The sequence below is a fragment of the Fusarium mangiferae genome, assembly GCF_900044065.1.
Source record: "Fusarium mangiferae strain MRC7560 genome assembly, contig: FMAN_scaffold018, whole genome shotgun sequence".
Classification (NCBI taxonomy): Eukaryota; Fungi; Ascomycota; class Sordariomycetes; order Hypocreales; family Nectriaceae; genus Fusarium; species Fusarium mangiferae.
In genome coordinates, this window is record NW_024573938.1 from 502,438 (window position 1) to 523,331 (window position 20,894).

The 20,894-nt window shown below is 47.8% G+C and overlaps 8 protein-coding genes across 8 annotated transcripts; 5 read left to right on the plus strand and 3 right to left on the minus strand.

Annotated features, from left to right (window-relative positions):
- Positions 1 to 1,006: 1,006 nt before the first annotated feature.
- FMAN_11964 (ATH1-Acid trehalase, vacuolar) lies at positions 1,007 to 4,342 on the plus strand (the record flags this gene model as incomplete). The annotated part of the gene is made up of 4 exons (XM_041824696.1): positions 1,007 to 1,018; positions 1,118 to 2,854; positions 2,904 to 3,191; positions 3,248 to 4,342. The coding sequence occupies 4 exons, from the start codon at positions 1,007 to 1,009 to the stop codon at positions 4,340 to 4,342; spliced, it is 3,132 nt and encodes a 1,043-aa protein (XP_041690151.1).
- A 516-nt stretch (positions 4,343 to 4,858) lies between these two features.
- On the minus strand, positions 4,859 to 5,467 carry FMAN_11965 (uncharacterized protein; the record flags this gene model as incomplete). Its single annotated transcript, XM_041824697.1, has 3 exons — positions 4,859 to 5,092; positions 5,141 to 5,278; positions 5,333 to 5,467. 3 exons carry the CDS (start codon positions 5,465 to 5,467, stop codon positions 4,859 to 4,861), a joined length of 507 nt encoding a protein of 168 aa, XP_041690152.1.
- Positions 5,468 to 6,612: 1,145 nt separating this feature from the next.
- Positions 6,613 to 9,720, minus strand: FMAN_11966 (uncharacterized protein; the record flags this gene model as incomplete). The annotated part of the gene is made up of 5 exons (XM_041824698.1): positions 6,613 to 7,260; positions 7,335 to 7,680; positions 7,735 to 8,787; positions 8,840 to 9,396; positions 9,457 to 9,720. The coding sequence occupies 5 exons, from the start codon at positions 9,718 to 9,720 to the stop codon at positions 6,613 to 6,615; spliced, it is 2,868 nt and encodes a 955-aa protein (XP_041690153.1).
- A 249-nt stretch (positions 9,721 to 9,969) lies between these two features.
- FMAN_11967 (uncharacterized protein) lies at positions 9,970 to 10,788 on the plus strand (the record flags this gene model as incomplete). The annotated part of the gene is made up of 1 exon (XM_041824699.1): positions 9,970 to 10,788. The coding sequence occupies one exon, from the start codon at positions 9,970 to 9,972 to the stop codon at positions 10,786 to 10,788; it is 819 nt and encodes a 272-aa protein (XP_041690154.1).
- Positions 10,789 to 11,329: 541 nt separating this feature from the next.
- On the plus strand, positions 11,330 to 16,324 carry FMAN_11968 (uncharacterized protein; the record flags this gene model as incomplete). Its single annotated transcript, XM_041824701.1, has 5 exons — positions 11,330 to 12,552; positions 12,600 to 13,243; positions 13,319 to 14,359; positions 14,416 to 14,460; positions 14,514 to 16,324. The coding sequence occupies 5 exons, from the start codon at positions 11,330 to 11,332 to the stop codon at positions 16,322 to 16,324; spliced, it is 4,764 nt and encodes a 1,587-aa protein (XP_041690155.1).
- A 741-nt stretch (positions 16,325 to 17,065) lies between these two features.
- FMAN_11969 (putative endoglucanase IV precursor) lies at positions 17,066 to 17,839 on the plus strand (the record flags this gene model as incomplete). The annotated part of the gene is made up of 1 exon (XM_041824702.1): positions 17,066 to 17,839. The coding sequence occupies one exon, from the start codon at positions 17,066 to 17,068 to the stop codon at positions 17,837 to 17,839; it is 774 nt and encodes a 257-aa protein (XP_041690156.1).
- A 232-nt stretch (positions 17,840 to 18,071) lies between these two features.
- On the plus strand, positions 18,072 to 19,155 carry FMAN_11970 (uncharacterized protein; the record flags this gene model as incomplete). The annotated part of the gene is made up of 4 exons (XM_041824703.1): positions 18,072 to 18,197; positions 18,253 to 18,479; positions 18,533 to 18,738; positions 18,914 to 19,155. 4 exons carry the CDS (start codon positions 18,072 to 18,074, stop codon positions 19,153 to 19,155), a joined length of 801 nt encoding a protein of 266 aa, XP_041690157.1.
- Positions 19,156 to 19,577: 422 nt separating this feature from the next.
- FMAN_11971 (putative dTDP-D-glucose 4,6-dehydratase) lies at positions 19,578 to 20,836 on the minus strand (the record flags this gene model as incomplete). The annotated part of the gene is made up of 3 exons (XM_041824704.1): positions 19,578 to 20,080; positions 20,131 to 20,666; positions 20,712 to 20,836. The coding sequence occupies 3 exons, from the start codon at positions 20,834 to 20,836 to the stop codon at positions 19,578 to 19,580; spliced, it is 1,164 nt and encodes a 387-aa protein (XP_041690158.1).
- Between the last annotated feature and the right edge of the window lie 58 nt (positions 20,837 to 20,894).

The following is a 20,894-nucleotide window of genomic DNA, read 5'->3' on the forward strand; positions in this document are numbered from 1 at the left end:
ATGATGTCATCCAGACTTCGTTCGTGTCAAGGAGATCATAAGGAATTATTTCCGCCTGGGATCTTCATCTTTCTAGTTTTCAGTATCTTCTTCGTCAAGGGGTTATTAGATCTTCATCGCTTATTGTGTACGTACCTTGTAGCCTCACTTAGACCCACGGGCTGAGTCGACTTGTCCCAGGTCTGCGGTTATACGCACTAAGGGCTGTGATTGGTTAGAATTTTGATGACCCAGTTGTGTAGGGTAGGTCCCCCAACGGCACAGATCGCTGAATAGATCACTTATTATTCACTCGGCAATGAAAAGTTCTGTTACATTTGTTACATTGACGATAGATATTTTTCGCGCGAAAAGAATCCTTACAGTCCATATGAAAGTGGTGTTGTTAGGTGTTTCAAACGACACCGTTGAAAAATTGCTGCTTCAGTAGTGCTCTTCAGTCTGAGCACAATTAGGCGTAATGACACAAGTGAGGCAGCTATTTTGACATGGAGAAGCGGAGAATCATTCTATCAATATAATGCCATTTTGTAAAAGCTTCAGCTTCTGCAATACTTCGCAATAAAAATCTTGAGGAATTAATATTAGTTGTCCAGCATTGATGCACCAGAATGTTCCCCCGCAACATCGTCACTCCCCGCATTCAATGAATGCCGCTTACTCCGGATCACCAATCAAGCACTGAACAATGACATAATTTAGCTTGACCAGGAAATGATGAGCGCCAAGCTCGGGCCGACTTGGCAGTCTTGAACAAATGCCGTTAGCAATTTGACGACTTTGGAGCTAATTTGCGGGGTTACCAAGATTTTGGCATCGTCTGATTCCCGGTCATTGAGTTCTTGCTTATTTTCATCATGTAGAATACAAGGTCAAATTTTTATTCAAGGTCTTTAAGGCTTTTTTTCCACAGATTTTCCATAAATCGTAGCTTTCATCTGCGACAATACTCTGGTAAAATCTGCTGATTGTTGAGTGCATAGCACCAAATGGTGTAACTGACAAGATGCTTTCTTCAGTACGTCAAGATAAACTCTTAAATTCATCAAGCTCAAAATTCTACAACAACTTATCTTTGTTCTTTTGAACGAATAGAATACTAATTTACTTGATGTAGTATCTTAATTATGTCATTTTGGCACTTCTTTCTTCAACAACGCTGGCAACTAGTACTCACGACCATGACCGCATAAAAAATTGCTATCAACGTCATAGCTCATCAAACCACTCAGCAAAAGCCAGCGAAAACATCTACAAGACCTCATTCCCCGGCGTAACATGGGATAACGACAATTGGCTCCTCAGTACATCCAATCTCGACCAAGGCCACTATCAATCTCGTGGGTCAGTAGCAAACGGCTATCTCGGCATCAACGTCGCCGCCGCCGGCCCATTTTTCGAAATTGACCTCGACGAAGAAGGTGGCGTCATCAACGGCTGGCCACTCTTCTCAAGGCGTCAAACCTTTGCTACTATAGCGGGTTTTTACGATGCACAGCCAAACACAAACGGGACAAACTTTCCATGGCTTTTGCAGTATGGTTATGAGAGTGTCATCAGTGGGGTTCCGCACTGGAGCGGACTAATTCTTGATCTGGGAGATGATGTCTATCTTGATGCGACGGTGGATAATCGGACTGTTCATAACTTTACGTCTACCTATGACTTCAAAGCCGGTGTTTTGGAGTGGTCGTATACATGGAAGCCTAAAGCTCAAAAAGGCTCTTACGAGATCAAGTACCGCCTGTTCGCGCACAAGCTTCACGTCAACCAGGCCATCGTGGATCTGACAGTCGTCCCATCCATCGACTCCGAAGCGACGATTGTGAACGTTATCGATGGATATTCTGCAGTGCGCTCGGACTTCGTCAAGTCAGGCGAGGACGATGACGGCGCCATATTCTCGGCTGTACGACCAATTGGCATCGCCAATGTGACGGCCTACATCTACGCACAAGTCAACGGATCAAAGTCGCTCGATCTATCCCGTCGCAAATTGGTCCATGGAAAGCCATATGTGCACACCAACGAATCATCTATTGCACAAGCTATCCCTGTCAAGTTTTCAGGTGGTGTTCCTGTTCACATCACTAAATTTGTCGGAGCCGCTTCCTCCGACGCCTTCGATGATCCTGAAAAGACTGCGAAAGAGGCTTCACGCAAAGCGATGGAGGAGGGGTACGAAAAGTCTCTTCTTTCGCATGTCAAGGAATGGGAGAGTGTGATGCCGAGTGATTCTGTGGATAGCTACGCCCTTTCCGACAACAACACGCTCCCTGATGATGAGTACATCATCGACTCTTCTATCATCGCCGTCACAAACACATACTACCTCCTCCAAAATACAGTCGGCAAAAATGCACAAAAGGCAGTAGCAGGAGCTCCCGTCAATGTCGACAGTATCTCGGTTGGCGGGCTTACATCCGACTCCTACGCCGGCCTGATCTTCTGGGACGCTGACCTCTTTATGCAACCTGGTCTCACAACATCGCACCCCGAAGCTGCTCAGCGTATAACAAACTATCGCGTGGCCAAGTACGACCAGGCCAAAAAGAACATCGCGACTTCTTTTGCGGGTTCTCAAAACAAGACTAAGTTCTCTGACTCAGCGGCCGTGTATCCGTGGACCAGTGGTCGGTTCGGTAACTGCACTGCTACTGGTCCTTGCTGGGATTACGAGTATCATTTGAATGGGGACATTGGGATTTCTTTAGTGAATCAGTGGGTTACAAGCGGTGATACCGACTTCTTCAAGGAGACACTGCTACCGATTTATGACTCCGTTGCGAACCTCTTTACGGGTTTGCTGAAGCCGAATGGATCATCGTGGACTATCACAAACATGACTGATCCCGTAAGTTCAATCGAGAATTTGTCTTGCTTCCAATGCTGACGCGACATAGGACGAGTATGCGAATCATATCGACGCTGGTGGCTTCACCATGGCACTTGCTTCGGAGACTTTGATCCAGGCCAACAAGATCCGCCGACAGTTTGGAATGACAGAGAACAAGACCCAGGACGAAATAGCCTCTGATGTGCTCTTTATCAGAGAGAACGGTATAACATTGGAGTTCACGACCATGAATGGTAGCGCCATCGTGAAGCAAGCTGACGTGGTGCTCATGAGCTTTCCATTGGGTTACAATGATAACTACACTAACCAGAATGGACTCGACGATTTGGACTATGTAAGTTCTCTGACACAAACTATTTAAGCGTATGTTGACTCTAATGTCCTGGACAGTACGCGAACAAGCAGTCTCCTGATGGACCGGCCATGACATGGGCAATCTACTCCATCGTAGCCGACGAGCTATCACCATCTGGTTGCTCAGCGTATACCTACGCACAATACTCCTATAAGCCTTATACGCGACCTCCGTTCTATCAGCTTTCCGAACAGTTGGTCGACAACGCTACCACCAATGGTGGCACGCATCCTGCATATCCCTTCCTCACTGGCCACGGGGGCGCTAACCAAGTGACTATTTTTGGGTACCTTGGACTGCGACTCATTCCCGATCAAGGCCTTCACGTGAATCCGAACCTACCGCCTCAGATTCCGTATCTAAAGTATCGAACGTTCTACTGGCGCGGGTGGCCTATTTCTGCTTGGTCGAACTACACCCATACTGTTATTTCTAGACATCAGACGACTAAGCCTCTTGACGTTGCGGATTCTCGATATGCCAACAAAAGCATTGCGGTGTATGCCGGGAAACAAGGAGACTCTGCACTCCATCATTTGACATTTGACGAGCCAGTTGTTATCAAGAACAGGCAGATAGGCAGTGTCAACACTGTCCATGGTAATCTCGCCCAGTGTCGACCAGTCAAGTCCTCCAACTCGTACGAGCCAGGACAGTTCCCTCTTGCAGCTGTTGACGGAGCTACGTCGACAAAGTGGCAGCCCTCAAAGGCTGCTGAGATCGGCTCACTGACTGTTTCTCTTGCGAAGAAGGATGTTGGATCTAAGGTCAAGGGCTTCTACTTCGATTGGGCTGATGCACCACCTGTCAACGTCACGGTTCTATTCCACAACAAAACCATTGATGATCCGACAAAGGTCTATGGAAAATCAAGCCATGACTCGGGATATGATGTCGTTGTGTCTATAAAGAAAGTCAAACTCTCGGATGCGTACAACGCAAAGACCGATAATCTGGATGCAGTTGTTATGCCTACGGGAAACACAACTAATGTCACCCTTCCAGAGCCTGTTCCGCTATCTCGGTATGCCACATTGTTGATCGCTGGGAACCAGGCTTTGGATGCGGTTGATATCAAAGCTGGGAATGGTACAGGAGCTACAGTCGCTGAGTGGGCGATCCTGCACTAAAGGTAATTATGCGATGTAAATGATGGTGTATTATAAAAGGTTCGATGGCGGACGTAGCGAAACGAAGGCAAGGTCTTGTTTGAAGAAGGACATTTATGTCATCAGTGCAGAGGTCAGATTCTCGACGCTTCTTACCTTCAATGAGCTTCGGTACTTATGATAATCTAATGTAAACAGTGAAGAGAGCTCGTATGTGATGCTTAAGTCAAAAATTCAGTTCAAAGCGTCATGGCTCGTGAGGACTCGCAGAGACAACGGCCGCTTTGTAAGCGAGGACAAGCCGGTTTTCCAAACCGCTTCCAAGCACCTACGACAGAGGAAGCAACAGAAAACTTGTACCTCTCAAGTCAACCGCTTTTATCGGGCACTGGTGTCAAAGACTGATCACTAGGCAAGCTGGATGAATTCACCAAAGGAATTATTGTAAATTGAGCAAAGAATCGAATACATGGACAAGAGCCTCTTCGCCGGTCCTCATACAGACATGACCGGATCCAGGTACCTGCAGCTAGCCGCTCAAGACTTGCATGTGTCATAAGGCGGGTTAGGCTTATCGCATGCACATGCGCCATTCGGATGCGCCTTGTCGATTTTGCCATTTCCACGGCCCTGATCATGGCAATCCTTGTTGCAAACTTTGTTATTGACAGCACCGTGGCACTCGACCGCGTAGTAGTACTTCCAAGGGTTGGTACCACTCTTGAATCCGCGTTCCTGGCAGTACGCATCCATTGCCTTCTTGTTGGCCAACTACAAAGTGGTCAGATCAATCTTCGTATCGGCGAACGTGTAACTTACGATGCAGTAGCAATGGTGAGTGTCGGTAACCTTCGGAGTCATGTAGTCGTCGCAAGGGAACTGGTCGAACTTGCACGCTGCGTAGGAGTCGCCGCAGGCAGGAGCGTCATTCGGCCCTTGAGAAGAAGGTGTTTGACACTAGAGACCATTAGAATATTCCATCTTGAAGTTGTACTACTAGGCCTTTCTTACCATGGGCCTGGGGCAAGTGCTACCACGGGCACTTAAGCGACTCGGGGGCCAATTGGGATGTTCAAGTTGAGACCTCTGGTCCGCGGACACGAGGCTCGCAGTAGCGAGAGCAGAGATGAGAGTGAGGAGCTTCATGTTGATGATATTGAACCTTGTCGAGTAAGCTTGAGGGACTGACAGACAGCAGATATTCAGAGGATAGTGACTGGTATTTATAGACTGGCCTCTTCGAAAAGGAGTGAAACCTGGGGCAATTTCTAACATAGCGGTAAAAAACGGTAGAGTCTATGGGAAATTAAGAAGTAAATTATACGGAAGAATTATTATGCACTTATGGAATAAGGTTCTTAACTACTGGGGTTGACAAAAACTTTGCATCTGCCGATTGACGTGGACCGGTCCCTCGGTGCCGAAAACCTTAAATATCCTGACAGACATTAACACACCGCTTTGCAGGTTAGTTACTTCGACTTTGCAGGCCACAGCTTAGATTATCTTATGATGATCCTTAGGATGAGGATACTCTAAGTTTAGACTATGCCTAGTCCCATTTTAGAGGTTTCATGTACATTCAACCCGACTGCCGGAATTGCGACAAGAACTTTAAAACACTGGCCATTTTCTGTGCTAATATCCGTGCATTCCGGGTCTTTGACAGGTGGGCACTTGGTTGATTCAGGCTTCCAGGACCAGGATAGTATGTATAAAGGTATCTCGGTAGACGGGGGTCGACTACTGTTGCACGAGTAGCCGCCGAGTTCCGGAATCGCGATATGGTTTAGGTCAAATATGTGCGCAACCCAATGCAATTGGCTGGCCATCCTTAAATGTTCGGACAAGATCCTTTCAGCCATTTGAAGTGCCGTTGTGGCTTCCTTGCATGCCGTGCGCATATAAGTCGGCAGATACTTGAGATATCGCCTCTAAGTCTCCAGTTGATAAATCTCAGAACTTGTCAGGATGCAACGCGGTGTCTTCAAAGTATGTCTGGTATGAGAAGAGACCCAAGCGCGATGTTTGGTTAGTCTTGCCATCTCGAGACATCACTATTTGTTCGCCGGACCAAGTATGTAGTCTTCTGGTCTGGCTCAAGCCCAAGCAAAGCTAGAAGGTTCTATGCCAAGTGCCTAACAGTTATGGATAGCTTACCATGAGGATGCTAGCCTTCTGTCTTGTTGGAACCACTCAATCGCCGTTTAGATGTGACGAAGTTGTCTTAGAGAACTTTTGACTATGCTCACTGGGGTCTTATTTATATAAACTACCAACATCAATACATGTCAACTCCTGGCTTCCTGGACAGCGCTTGCTATCATGCTCAGCCTCATCTCGTGAGACTGTTGCATCATCTTATTTATGTTCAAATATGACCACTTCCTCGTCATCTCCGTTGCCAGCTTCTTGAACAAAGCACTGGTACCACTTATTCCCCAAAGCCTCACGAGCTTTGGTGAATCTTCAGGCCCGAGAATCTTCTGCAGCTCCTCTTCGTGTACCCTCGCATATCCCAACAGCATCGCGGCGAGCCCTGCGGCAATGGGCGTCGCTACCGATGTCCCAGACTTGCAAACATCCGCGCCTTGGTGCTCACTCCTCACCAGAGAGGCTCCGGGCACGTTTAGTCCCAACGTCATGAAGCAGGTCTCTGAATCATAGTCTGGAGGGGGGTTGAAGCGTTGCGGGGTACCATAATCGTCGGTCCCTCGGATGGATAGCACGTTTTTGTTATATGCTGGGAACATCTCGGCCTTATTTCCACCACTATTTGCGGCCGCGGCAAGGAAAATAATGCTTTGGTTGGTTTCTAGTATGGCCTTAAGTATTGCGTTGCTGATAATTGGCTTTCCTTCGATATAAACTTCCTCATCAAATCCGAACGACATGTTAACAATATTGGCGTCGCATTCTTTCCAAGCCCACTCTATCGCCTTTCGAAACGTTAGCTCTGTGATCAAATCTGAGAAGCGAAGAAAGTTTGTTCCTGTTCGGGGTTAACACTTACTTTGGCGATGGTTTCCGTAGCATGTTGTAATTCAGACGTATCTTTGGCCACACGGGCAACAAAAATATCAGCAGCCGGCGCTACTTGCATTAGTACTGACAAGACATGTGTACCATGTCCCTCTTCATCCTTCGGAGTTGCTTGGCCTAATTCCACGAAGTCTTTCCAGCTTTTTAGTCGCCTTCGCCGGTCTCTATTGAAGAAGATAGCGCCTGGATCGTAACCCGTGTCCAAAACTGCGATGCGAATTCTCTTCTCTGCCATATCTGTCTTCTGGAACGCAAAAAGGACATCTCTCGCAACAGGGCTCTCTTTGACCCTGGCTAACCATGCTTCTGCTTCATTCCTATTAGAGATTGTTAGCTTGATATAGCTACAACGCTCAAAGTTAAACACATACCCGAGGGATTTCTGTTTGCCGCAGGCTTCATTGCCGTGAGGCGGATCTGACGGAGATGTATTGTTGAGCAGGGCCACTGATGGAAGCATTGGATTCTTTGGAGCACATCCTTGTTCTTTCAACTGCGCCATTGCGCTCTTTACCCGATTGCCTCGAATATTTCCGAACTCATCAACCCAGCCTGTAGCATGAACCACCTTCTTAAGAGGCACAATGACCTTTCTGAACAAAATGGCACGGCGTTCTTCTATTGTCAGCTCTTCTTCCAGTTCCTCGGGAGACTTGAGGACGCCTGGCATCCGGTTTGGTGTGAACAGGTTTTCGCTTAGGCAGTTCGCAACAACTAGTCGATAATCTTCCAAAGCTTGGATACTTCTCAACCCGATATCGGGTCGCTTCCCACTTCTAATTCCTCTTCGTACCCTGGACGTAGTATCGTTGATTATTCTCTCTAGCGTTGGAGGCTCAGCTGGGCTGGTTCGGATGGCTGGGGTCGTGCCACGTCTCCCCCATCCAAGATCGTAAAGTATGGCGCCAAGTGCGAGAACCCGAGGATATCGGTGGAGGAATTGGCCCAGTGGTAACCGCTCTACTGAGTCCGGTTCCGCTGGTCCCGCGAAGGAGAAGGTATAGTAAGGTGCCCAATGTATCCCTGCCACATCTTCGTCTTCATCGTCGTCGCCCCTCTCACGAAAGAGCTGAATTGTTTCTGTTGTCCAACGCACACCCATAAGGTCTGAGTCGTAGAGTTGCCAGAGGGACTTGGCTAAGATATAGGCCAGTAGAAGCTTGCTCTTGGCTACTAGGGAACAGTTGCGGAGTACATCAGCTAGCGTAATACTTCTTTCGTTCGCCAGAGGCACTTCGATATCTACAGCGCGTTTGAGGACGAGCAACATTTCGTCCTTGATGCGGATATCCATGCTTCCTAAGCCGATATCTCTGCCGAGTAGGTCGCAGAACTCGGATGATGTCGTGATTATGTCACCATCTGAGGCTGTTAAGTCTTGACCTTCAGTTGTAAATTGTACCTTTGGTCTATTTGGCTGTTTCCTGAGTCCATTGCATCAGCAGATGAGTCAAAAGTCCCGATCAGGTACAGTACTTGGAAACTCGAAACTGTAGGTGTTGCCAATTGAGACTTCCTTGTGACTCCGACAAGGCCTTTTTCGAGAAAACTGTGTGGAAAAGAACTTCGTCGTCCAAGCTTGGGAGGCTCTCTTTCAGCTCTAATCTTCCCAAGTGGTTGTATGGTATCGAGTGCAGCGAGGGAGTCGACCTACAGCAGCAGTAGGCATGTTTCCTAAGGGCCTTGTAAAGTGTATCGTAAACATGCCTTGGGTAGCTTTCATCCTCATTTATCTGCGCCAGTATACTTCTGCCGTCCTGTGCTTGGGCATCACGCTGCGCTGCCTCAGCATGATTCTTAGCCTGCTTTGTGGCATCGCAAAAGCTTCGGACCAAATTGAAGAATACATTGGTCATCTTTGTTGTCCCGGATGCGAATCTTTCTATGCTCTTTTCTATATCCAGAAGTATTTGGTTCTCCGTATCCGATGAACTGTTCTGTGTTAAACCTGCATGAACTAATGCGCTGAGTGTCGGAAATCGCGCGGAAGGATTCTCTTCCCCCCTAGATTTCGCTAGATTGTTATCAGGGTACTGAAGACCCTCAGTCAGTAGAGAGTCTTGCCTAAAGCTGATGTGAGCAAAATTACGAACCGTGCAGACAGCTTCTAGGGCACATAGAAACATTTCAAGTTTGGCAACACCATCGCTTATCGTGTCCACATGTTCACTTTGTTCGTATCTGTCATGCTCAAAAGACATGCATTGGAGGGAAGTTGACATGGTCGCTAACCTCTTCAGCATTTCCGGGCTCCGGCCAAACCAGGATCCTCGCCATTTTGCCTGGAGTTTTGCAGCAACTACTGCCGCATCTTGTGCTGCACGCTGAGCAAGCTCTAGTTGCGATAAGACTTCCATGGAAAAGACTGTTGATACGTAGTGATACAACAGAGAAGTCTTTCCTGAGACTTCTGGAGAGGAAGATCGGTTATGCAAGCCCCGCCTCTACTCACCGATCTTAATCATGATTGGTGCGTGTGAGCCGGTGAGGCCACCCACGGGAGGCCTCATTCAGAAGTGCGGGGATATATTGATCGTGTTGAGTAAGAATCCGATTATTCTCAAACTGAATCCCTAAAACATCGTTACATCCTAAATTAAATAACCATGGTCGCTACTTATGCTCTAGCCCCGAACTTCACCTACCACCCTAATACATCCATTTGCATGGGCGACATTGTGGAGTACCCCGATGATCCCACCAAGCCGTTAAGCAGTGTTCCACCGGCTAATTTGAAGCCAATCACAAGGCATCTCGACTATGACTTTGAAGCCAGCAGCCAGAACACCAACTCGCTTCATGGCAGTGTCTGGGCAACCTTTCTTCAACAAGCAAGCGCTAAAGTGGGCGGCGGAACAAGCGATGAGTTATTCAATAAATACACAGCGCTACGGCTTGAGACAATCTACTTCACAAAGCAACCGACTGACGAAGAGGCTGTGGTACGTGTCCAAGAAAAAGCGGTGAAAACGGCCGTGAATGCAGGTTTATTGAAGAAGAAGCCGGTATTTATGATCACTGGCTTGAAGGTGGCAAGAGGTTTCCAGGTATCTAGCAGCATCAGCTCAACTGCCAATGCCCAAGGAGAACTGAAGGCTCCTATCTCATCCCAAGACGGGATTGGAGCAGATTCAGATTACTCTCGAGTGAAAAAGCAGGAGCAAAAACATCGATCGAAGCAAGACATCATCTTCGCCTATCAATTGCATGCCATAACGCACAAAGGATGGTCACAGAAGGATGTGGATATTACCGTTCACAAGCCAAAAGCAGCTTTTTTGGATGATGAACAAAAAACGAATATGGAAGATTCGGTTTCTATGGAATTGGCCACCGAGTCCATCCTACACGATTTTGATGCTGAAATCAAGATGGAGGTTATTCACATAGACGATTGCGATTGTGTGATATTCACCGAGGAGTAGTCGAGACTCAGTATCGCATAATAATCTGTTGCATGATGTATCACACTAGAGGTCAAATTCTTCATCTACTGATACTGCTTTCTGTATTTCAACTGAACTATGTGATCACGAAACCTATGCCCTGTCTCGAAGGTAACTTATAAACCGATGGAGAGGTCATCAGATCTTTACTTTCTAATCAAGATATTCGACTAGTTCAGAAATAGGCAGCCAAAATGATGCAAAGATACTTGATTCCTGGAGTCTATACAGTACCAACAGCCACTGCAACAAGCCTTTCTGATATCTTCATTGGTGCCACGTGTGCCCCCAAGCCAAGGCGGTCCCACTTCTAGCATGTCGTAAGTACCTACCCCGCTTATCATCGTTTCTCCTTCAAGCCTCTCTTTTCACCTCTTCCTTTTACGACAGAGACATAGACTCAAATCAGCATCATCACATGAGTGGAGAGCTCCTGACACCATAAATGCATAGGTGCCGCACAGTTATAGTAGATGTACTCTCTCCTTCGGTTAGGATTACAAGTTGCTGATTACTCACCATGGCCTCATCCAAATCTCAAGCGACTGGTATTGAGAATATCCATAATGCGACGGTGGCATGTATCTCTAGTCTCGAGGCTTGTCTATCCGTCAAACCACTAATGAAAGGGGGCTGGGCAGAGAATCGCCTGGCCGACATGAATCTCTGGGCCTCTGGTGTTGGTGCATTGGCCAGGCCGAAGGCATCCCTTGACCGTCGATTGGAGTTTCAGCCAAAAGCACGGCTTGTTCTATCCGAACTACTACTGACCCTTAAAACGTTAATTGAGGTCTGCCGCATACATGCCATGGACGTGAACAGCGCCAAAATCGATACATCAAGAGACGAGGATACCTCTGCGTCACCCGTGGACATGTCCCTTGTCGTTGACTTAGAATCTGCTTCAAGTGCAGAGTCTTGGTTCATGGAGTTGGGCCATGACATTGGGATGGTTTCAGACTCCTCTAGCGACTCGTTTACAGAGGACCAATCGGCTTACTGTGATCATGAAACAAAGCTCAAAAGGTCTATGGACGATATTGATGATTTAATAGACCAGCTTATCATGCTGGGATTTGCCATTCGAAAATCGGGAACTGCCGCAAGATTACAGAAAGCCGACAAGACTTTCAATCCGAAGCAAAACGCGAATTTACGAACATATCTCGAGTCTATTGTGCTCCGAAACACTGGGAAAAGACGACAAGATAATGATTTCGATCGAGGCCTGACCTCTTGTGATAGAATGCATCACGCAAATGCGCTTAGAGAGGTCACTGCGCCGCAGAACCATCTCATCATTGCGAACCTGCGACGTCGACACAGATTCAACTACGCTAGAAGACACCAGTTAGACCTAGGTCAACAGGTAGCGCAACCGATCATCACAAAGTCTGTGTTGTCAGCCCCGGGACCAACGCAATACCAAAGCACAATGACTCGTGATCCTTTGAGCCAGGACCTGGATAAGCCAACGATGGCACCTATGGGCTCAGCCACGCCTACGGGCTCTTCAGAAGTGCACGAAGCGCGAACTACGAGCGAGACTACAGCTTCCGCGGTGGAGGGCAGTATTATGAACTTAGCAAGACCTTCTGAGCCTGCTACGAGTGTTATGTCAACGAGCATTCGAAAATTTGAATACCCCTCTCCACCCCCAGTTTCAAACTTTATGAGAGGGTTCAAGTGTCCCTGTTGCTATCAGACACTTCCAGAGATGTTTCATGAGTCGTCGAGGTGGAGGTATGTTAAAATAAAACCAGATAGCAGATACACTAATAACGATCTAGAAAACATCTTACGGAGGATTTGTGTCCATACACATGCCCATTTGCTGACTGTGAAAGGGCAGAAGTCTTATATATCTCACGCACAGCCTGGCGTAATCATGTCCTCGAATCGCACGGGGAGGGTGAGTACTGGGAATGCCAAGCCTGCTCCGGAACAGTTTTCTCCACGGCGAAAGAGCTAGCCGAACACAACCACTTGATCCATGGAAGCACAATATCCGAAGATGAGATCGCGGACCTCCAGGCTTTCTGCCGTAACATTACACCACCCAGCATATCGCATTGCCCGCTCTGTCTCTGGCCAGAAGGAGAGGAAGTTTTGCCAGACGCCATGACGAGTCTTGAGCATGTAGGCAGCTGTATCCACGAATTCTCCATCAATTCCTTACCGTGGGCTAAATCCTTATCTCTCCAGGGAACTGATTCTACCACCATATCAGTTCCAAATGTTGAAGAGTGGCTTACTGGGACCGTTGAAAAGTTAAATATAGAGGAGATCCAAGATCTGGACGTTAGAGGATTTCAACCTCTTCCTCGACCACCTCGATCCCCGATTCAAGATCCTATGCATATACCCCATGAATACTTTGCTGAAATATCAAAGTACTCATCTCATGCGGAACGAGGATCTCACATTCCCAGTGGTAAGTGGTCTGAGGCTTCGCACCCTCAGAAACCCCTTTTAAATCACGTCCGCCACGCCATACTTATCGGAGTAGATATCAGCACCAATGGAACGGTGGATGAGCTTGCGGCAAACGACACCGACTCTGCTACTACTACCCAGTCTCATACGCCTCGTCCTAGTGACCGCCGCGGCTTCGAGATAGCTATCATTTGTGCATTGACCCTGGAAGCAGATGTCATTGAAGCTTTATTCGATCACCACTGGGAAGACGACGGTCCACCTTTCGATAAAGAGCCCGGCGACCCAAATGCATACTCAACTGGCGTGATCGGTCGTTTTAATGTTGTCCTCGCATACATGCCAGGAATGGGCAAGGTCAATGCCGCTACCGTCGCTGCCAACTGCGGGAAGAGCTTTCCAAGCATCAAGCTTGCTCTCGTTGTCGGCATCTGTGGTGTCGTTCCTTTCACCCCTACCAAGGACGAGATCGTCCTAGGCGACGTCATCATCAGCAATGGGGTCATCCAGTATGACTTTGGTCGACAGTTTCCTGAGCACCTGGTACGCAAGGATACCTTGCTAGACGTCCCGGGCCGACCCAGCCTGGAGATTCGGGGAATCTTGACAAAGCTGCAAGGTCTCCGACACCGCCGTCAATTGAACGCTAAGATCGAAAGCTTCTTGGATGTTCTCCGTCAGGATCCGGAACTCCATGCTGAATATCCCGGATCTACGAAGGACATGCTCTTTGAGGCTTCTTATCGTCACCTAGATGATCAAGAGTCGTGCGAGCAGGCCAGATGTGAAGGTGACCTGGTTAACAGAAGCCGCCTATCGAGAACAGATGTCCCTCCGAAGCCTGCTGTACACTTTGGTTTGATGGCATCTATAAATACAGTTATAAAGTCTGGTAAAGATCGTGACCGCATCGCCTCGAAGGAAGATGTCATTGCCTTTGAGATGGAAGGGGCTGGTATCTGGGATACGTTCCCATGTATCATTATAAAGGGCGGCTGTGACTATGCTGATAGCCATAAGACCAAGGCCTGGCAACGATATGCAGCAGCCACGGCTGCAGCTTGTGCGAAGGCTTTCCTTAGCTTTTGGAACCCGTCGCATCAAGCCTCTCATGGTAAAGCTACCAGGTAAACGCCCCAAAAGACGAATACTGCTAAGATTGGGCTCTAGGTCAAACAGTAATCCCACTGTCAAAACAACAAAATATATCAGCTAGTTAGTATCGCCACAACAGAAATTAGTACCCCCTCCTGACTGACCTGTGACAGGATTGAGGACTCATTACCTTCCGTTTTCGAGGAACAAGAACTTTACAGGTCGTGAAGGGGTGATCTCTGACCTTCAGCGGCTTCTATTTGCTGATCCCTATGGCCAACGAGTCGCTCTTTTCGGTTTGGGCGGATTAGGCAAGACACAGATCGCCATTGAACTTGCACATCGTGTGAAAAGGGAAGAACAAAACGGTCGCCACTATTCTGTTATATGGATGCCTGCACTGAGTATTGCTAGTTTTGAACACGCCTGCACCAAAATGATTAGGGAATTTGGGATCGAGTTAAATGGCCAGGAAGATCCTAAAGACACATTCAAGAAGATCCTGAGCTCAAAAGAGGCTGGAAGGTGGTTTCTGATCGTCGACAATGCCGACAACATGGAGTGCCTCTATGGAACTGCTGACACCGCCGGGGGTATCGAACAATTCATACCAGGTTGCGAGCACGGCTCTGTTCTGTTTATAACTCGATCTCATGAAGTTGCTATTAGCGTGGCGCAGAAAAACGTTATAAAGATGCAAGGAATGGATGACCGAGATGCCAAAGCGCTCTTGCAAAGTTCTTTGATGGAAAAGGATCAGATGCAGGACTCGCCAGTCATTGACGAGATATTACATAAACTTGCCTATATGCCGCTCGCAATCACTCAAGCCTCGGCGTACATGAAAGTCAATGAGGTTTCGGTCAGCGAATATCTCAACCTCCTCCAAAATACTGACGAGGAAATGGTAGAACTGCTGAGTTATAGCGTGCATAATAGCACCCACTGCGACCCTTCCCAAGGCGCCGTTATGACCACTTGGATTGTGTCCTTTCAGCAAATCCGACATCTACATGACGACGCTGCAATACTTCTCTCTGCCGCGGCCCACCTTGAACCGAAGGCTATACCATGTGCCTTATTACCGCCTCTAAGCTCTCAACAAAAGATGACTCGTGCTATTGGTATACTCTGCGGATACAGCTTCTTAAGTGCGCAAAAAGTTGGTGAGACGTTGGACATGCATAGTTTAGTGCATCTTGCAATACAGAGATGGAATGAACAAGAGGGACTTGAGACAGCAACACGGAAGATGGCATTTGCACATATTGCTGAGGTCTTTCCATTTGCCTACCGGGAGTATCGTGAGTTATGGCGACAATATATGCCACATGCACTAAGACTCCTAACAAAGACGGATGGTGCCGATGTTGGAGACAGATGCCGACTCGGAAAAAAGGTTGGTCAATGCTTGATGATTGACGGACAAGCAGGACAGGCAGTGCATATCTTTGAGTCTGTGGTCGAGGTCCAGATGACATTCTTGCCAGAGAATCACCTAGATCGGCTGGCATCACAGCGAGAGCTTGCAGAGGCATATGGATCTAATGGTCAGACCAAACAGGCAATTAAGCTGCTTCAACATGTGGTTACCGTCCAAAGGGAGATATTAGCAGAAGATCACCCAGATCGGCTGGCATCACTGCGAGAGCTTGCAAAGGCATACAAAGATGATGGAAGAATAGGAGAGGCAATTGAACTGCTTGAGCATGTGGTGGTAGCTCAGGCAAAGGTATTGCCAGAGGGTCACCTAGATAGGCTGGAATCACAGTATGAGCTTGCAACGGTATATGAAGCTAACGGAAGCATCAAAAAGGCAACTACACTGTTCGAACAAGTCGCTGCAGTCCAGGCGGTTGTGGTATCAGAGGAGAACCCCGACCGGCAGCTATCAGCATCAATAAGGCGGCTGCAGTCCCGCTATGATAAGTTGAGGGAGGCCAAGGCTTCGGGAGAGCCATACGGCGGGGAAACTGTCGATTAATTGTAGTTAGCTCTCTAGGGTGTAACGAAGGTGAGAGTTTGGACAATTTCTTTCAACATCTGCTTGGGATTTGTAGAGAAGTAGTCGTTAATAAGTTTGCTCGTATTATTCGTTTATCATTCCGTTCGACATCATCACTTATCAACTGAGTTGCCACGGACCTGCATAGTCATCGTAGCAAACATCCTATCGACAGCTCGGAACGAACACGGCACAGAACAGTTTACATTAAAGACCTAGACCTCAACCTTTCTCGCCTTGCCACGAAGCTACAACCAATTACACTAGAAACAATGAGGGAAGATTGGTGCTGCACGGCAATAATGCCATATCGTGATGGTGGACGTGTTGCCATGATGTTGTGTACTGCAAAGGTTCCTAGATAAGGGAGTTTGGAAATCATTGGGCTGTAGAATAGAGGAAATGTTATCCAATTTCCAGTTAGGACAGTGCTGGACAACAGTTATGAAGACTTCTCAAAATACTACCCCGTTTCTCAACATGGCTGCCCGGGGGAGACCCCAAAAGAAAAAGCACCATTTGGGTTCAAAAAGAGCTATACGGAACATGGTCTACCGAATGAAACAATCAGTTACTGGTCATTTTGCCTATTATGGCTAATAACAGCTAGAGGGCTATTTAAGACAGCCATCCACTGATAGCAACAAGGAGAACCGACTTGATCAAGTTGATTTGTCTCTCATAAATTAATTCACTGCCATTCCCCAATATCAAGACAAAATGGTGTCCACGGCAGTTCGTTTCGCAACCCTCAGCGCTCTCTTCGCATCCAAGGTTTCGGGTCACGGCCATGTATCTAAGGTCTTCATCAACGACAAAAGCTACTACGGCCACGATCCCACCAAAGTTCCCTACGTAACCCAGCCAGAGAGTATCACCTGGTCAAATGGCGCTAAAGACAACGGCTTCGTCACGTCCACCGCGAGTGCACTGGCGTCTCCAGATATCATCTGCCACCTCAACGCTACCAATGGGCAGCTGACAGCCGACGTCACTGCTGGCACGACCATCAAGGTTCGCTGGTCGGACTGGCCTGAAGCCCACTGGGGACCAGTTCTGGATTACATGGCGCGCTGTCCAAATGACGATTGCACCACTGTGGACAAGACCAAGTTGAAGTTCTTCAAGATTGATGAGTTGGGGCAGTTAACGAGAGGAACTGTGCCTGGCCAGCCGGGTTACTGGGTGAATAATAAACTTCGCGACGACGACCTTTCATGGAACATAACGATCCCGGCTAAGCTGGCTCCGGGAAGTTATGTCCTCAGACATGAGATTATTGCCCTACATGCGGGAGGTGCAGAAGGGTCGACTCAGATGTATCCTCAGTGTATCAATCTGGTCGTCAAGGGCGACGGCACTGCACAGCCTGAAGGCGTTCCTGTGACGGACCTTTACTCTTCCAAGGATCCGGGGCTGCTTCATAACGTATTTGTGGATGAGTGGAGTGATGCGAAGTACATCATCCCGGGACCTACGGTCGTAAAGTTCTAGGGATGTTGGTATGTAAATAGCTAAGTAGTTAGTGAATTGGTATTTGTCAGCCAAATTTGGTAACTCGAGTTGCGGATCGCGACCCAACAATGAATGATCAATTTAATCAAGACTCTGTCGGTCTGCGTGGTGATCACTTCTCAACCCCGCGCGTTGCCCGATTAGAAAAAAGCGCGCTCTCTGCCTTGAAGCTTAGTTCGATTTAAGGATACTTATTTATGGATCGCTTTGGATGCCGATCCCGTTGGTGAAATTGGTTGTTGTTGCTGTCGCTGGAGGAACTGGTGGCATAGGCAGCGCTATCGTCGACACACTTTGCTCAAACCCTCACCAGAAGATGATTATTCTAACTCGCAAGGTGAGATGTCTAACGACAACGACAGACCTAGACACGAGCCTCTAATAACATCTAGATTCCCGATGCACGTCACGCGACCGATACCTTTGTCACCCTTGAGTACAGTGACGTCGGCGCAATGGCAAAGGCCCTCGACGACAATGTTCACACTGTCATCTCAGCCCTGCGCGTCTTCAACACAGCTTCCACCGAGGCAGATAGTAACCTCGTCAAAGCGACAGCACAAGCTAAGATCCCCAGACGGTTTGTCGCAAGCGCATGGGGCATTCAATATGCCGGCGCGTATGTACGCCTTTATGCCCTGGTTCCTGTACAATAATGGGAACTCAGACCAGGACACCAGTTGGACAAGCTCGAGGACGCACTTTAGCTGAACTGCGGACGACAAATCTGGGATGGAGCCGTTTCGATAACGGGTTCTTTCTCGATTATTACGGCCCGCCGACCTTGGAGTCTTATATGCAGAGGGTTGCTTGGGCCATCGAAATCGCGAATAACAAAGCCGGATTCCGGGAGCAGGAAATGAACCAATCACCTTCACGTATACCTTTAACGTCGCCAATTTTGTGGTTGCAGCCTTGGATCTGCCCAAGTGGGAGCAATTGATGTCTTTTTATAGTGAAAAGACGACGTGGAATAATGTCCTCAAGCAGGCAGAGGATGCTGCAGGCAGAAAATTCACCCAAGACTACCGAGGGAAGCTGACAATACGATAGGCTTCAAGTTCGATGTTTCTTATGATCCTGCCGAGAAACTAGAGAAGGGAGAGGTTACTGAACTTCCCTTCAACAAAAACGCGACCGACTTTCCTCAGAAGGTACTGGAAGGTCTCATGTCACACTGGGGAATCTATGCCTCGAAGGGCAAGTATGATATGCTGATGGATAAGGCTCTAAACAACGTATTTACAAGCATCCAGCTGTTGAAGGTGGAGGATGTAATGGAAATGTGGCGGTGAGGTATTGGATCTAGTACATAGACAAAGACTTAATGAGCGATATAGCAAACACAAGACATAGCCTCGGCGTATCAATCAGAGCTCCTTCTGATCCAGTGATTCCAGCCACCTCCTGATGCTAGCCACGAGAAAGGATTCAGGGATCTAGTGGCGATATCTGGGTCACAGCAGTGTTTCGGACGCGTGATAGGGCCCTTGTGATACTGGAGCGTGTGTGGAGGATGAGAGGAAAGCTTGGTGCAGAGTGGAATATCGCTGCGCGCTTTGGGATAAATGCGCGATGCTGTGTTGTTACAGTAAGGTCTGTTTGATGATGATAAATCTATGGTAGAATGATGATGAAACCTAACTATTAATTGATTCCCGTAAAACAATCCGCTAATCGGTCCTCAAAACATCAGATAAGTAAACAATATGAAATACTAAACCTCCGGAAGACTTGTAGGCGTCACAGCCTGTTCCTCCTGTTGCTTGCTCAAAGCCTGAGGGAAAGGCGTCAACACCGGAGAAATATCACCCCACCATTTATCACCATAGCGCTTATACCAATCAATCGTCATCTTCAGCCCTTCATCAAAGCTTGTCTTTTGTGTCCAACCAAGCTTCTTGAGCTTGGTAGCGTCCACTGCGTATCTTTGATCGTTGAACGGACGGTCGTGAGTATGTTTCACCCACTGTTGGAAGTCGTGAGTGTCCTTAATATCGATGCCCATCTCGGTGAGAATAATATGACAGAGTTCAAGATTGGAGATCTCGTCGCTGGAGCCGATGTTGTAGATCTGACCGATCTCGCCTTTGTGAAGAATGGTGTCAAAGGCGTCAGCGGCATCTCCGGCGAAGAGATATCGTCTTGTTGGACTACCGTCCCCATGCAGGATGACCGGTTGACCGCGGTTAAGTAGTGAAATGAACTTGGGTATGATTTCTACCACCAAGATTAGAGTCGACTCAGCAAAATAACAGGTTGAAACTTACTCTCAGGATACTGGTGCGGCCCATACACATTATTACTTCTCACAATGATAACAGGAAGTTTAAAGCTCTTCTGATACGAGTTCACCAACATCTCTGCAGCAGCCTTGCTGGCAGCATACGGATTCGTCGGTGACAGAAGACTCGTCTCAGGAAGATCATCATTCCCATGCGCAACCTCTCCGTAGACCTCATCGGTAGAAATATGGATAAACCGCTTGATCCCGACTGTTTTTGCACTTTCAAGAAGAACATGCGTGCCGTACACGTTCGTTTCAGTGAAGCTGTATGAATTGCCGAAACTGAGATCGACGTGCGATTGCGCTGCGAAGTGGAAGATAGTGTCGATGTTATAGCGACTAAGACAGTCTAGAACTTCGCTAGGACTTGTAATATCACCCTGATAAAATGTGAAATTTGGTTTCTCGCGGAGAGCTCTTGTGTTGTTGAGGGAGGAGCAGTAGTCCAGCTTGTCGAATGATATGACATTGTATACGCCGGGGTAAGTGAGGACGAGGTGTCGAACGAGCCAAGAAGCACTGCTCATCATTAGAATATGGTAGTTTTCTTTACTGGGCACTTACATGAAACCCTCACCTCCTGTGATCATGATGTTTTTGACATCTTGCTGCGGCTCAAACTTGGTGCTACCCGTTAGAATGGGCGCGTGCTGCCAGATATCCCGCTCGGGAAGAAAGCTGTAGCCCATTGTTTTGGTGCTCAATATTATAGATTAACGTAAACGTTGGGCAAGGCCTCTAGCAAAT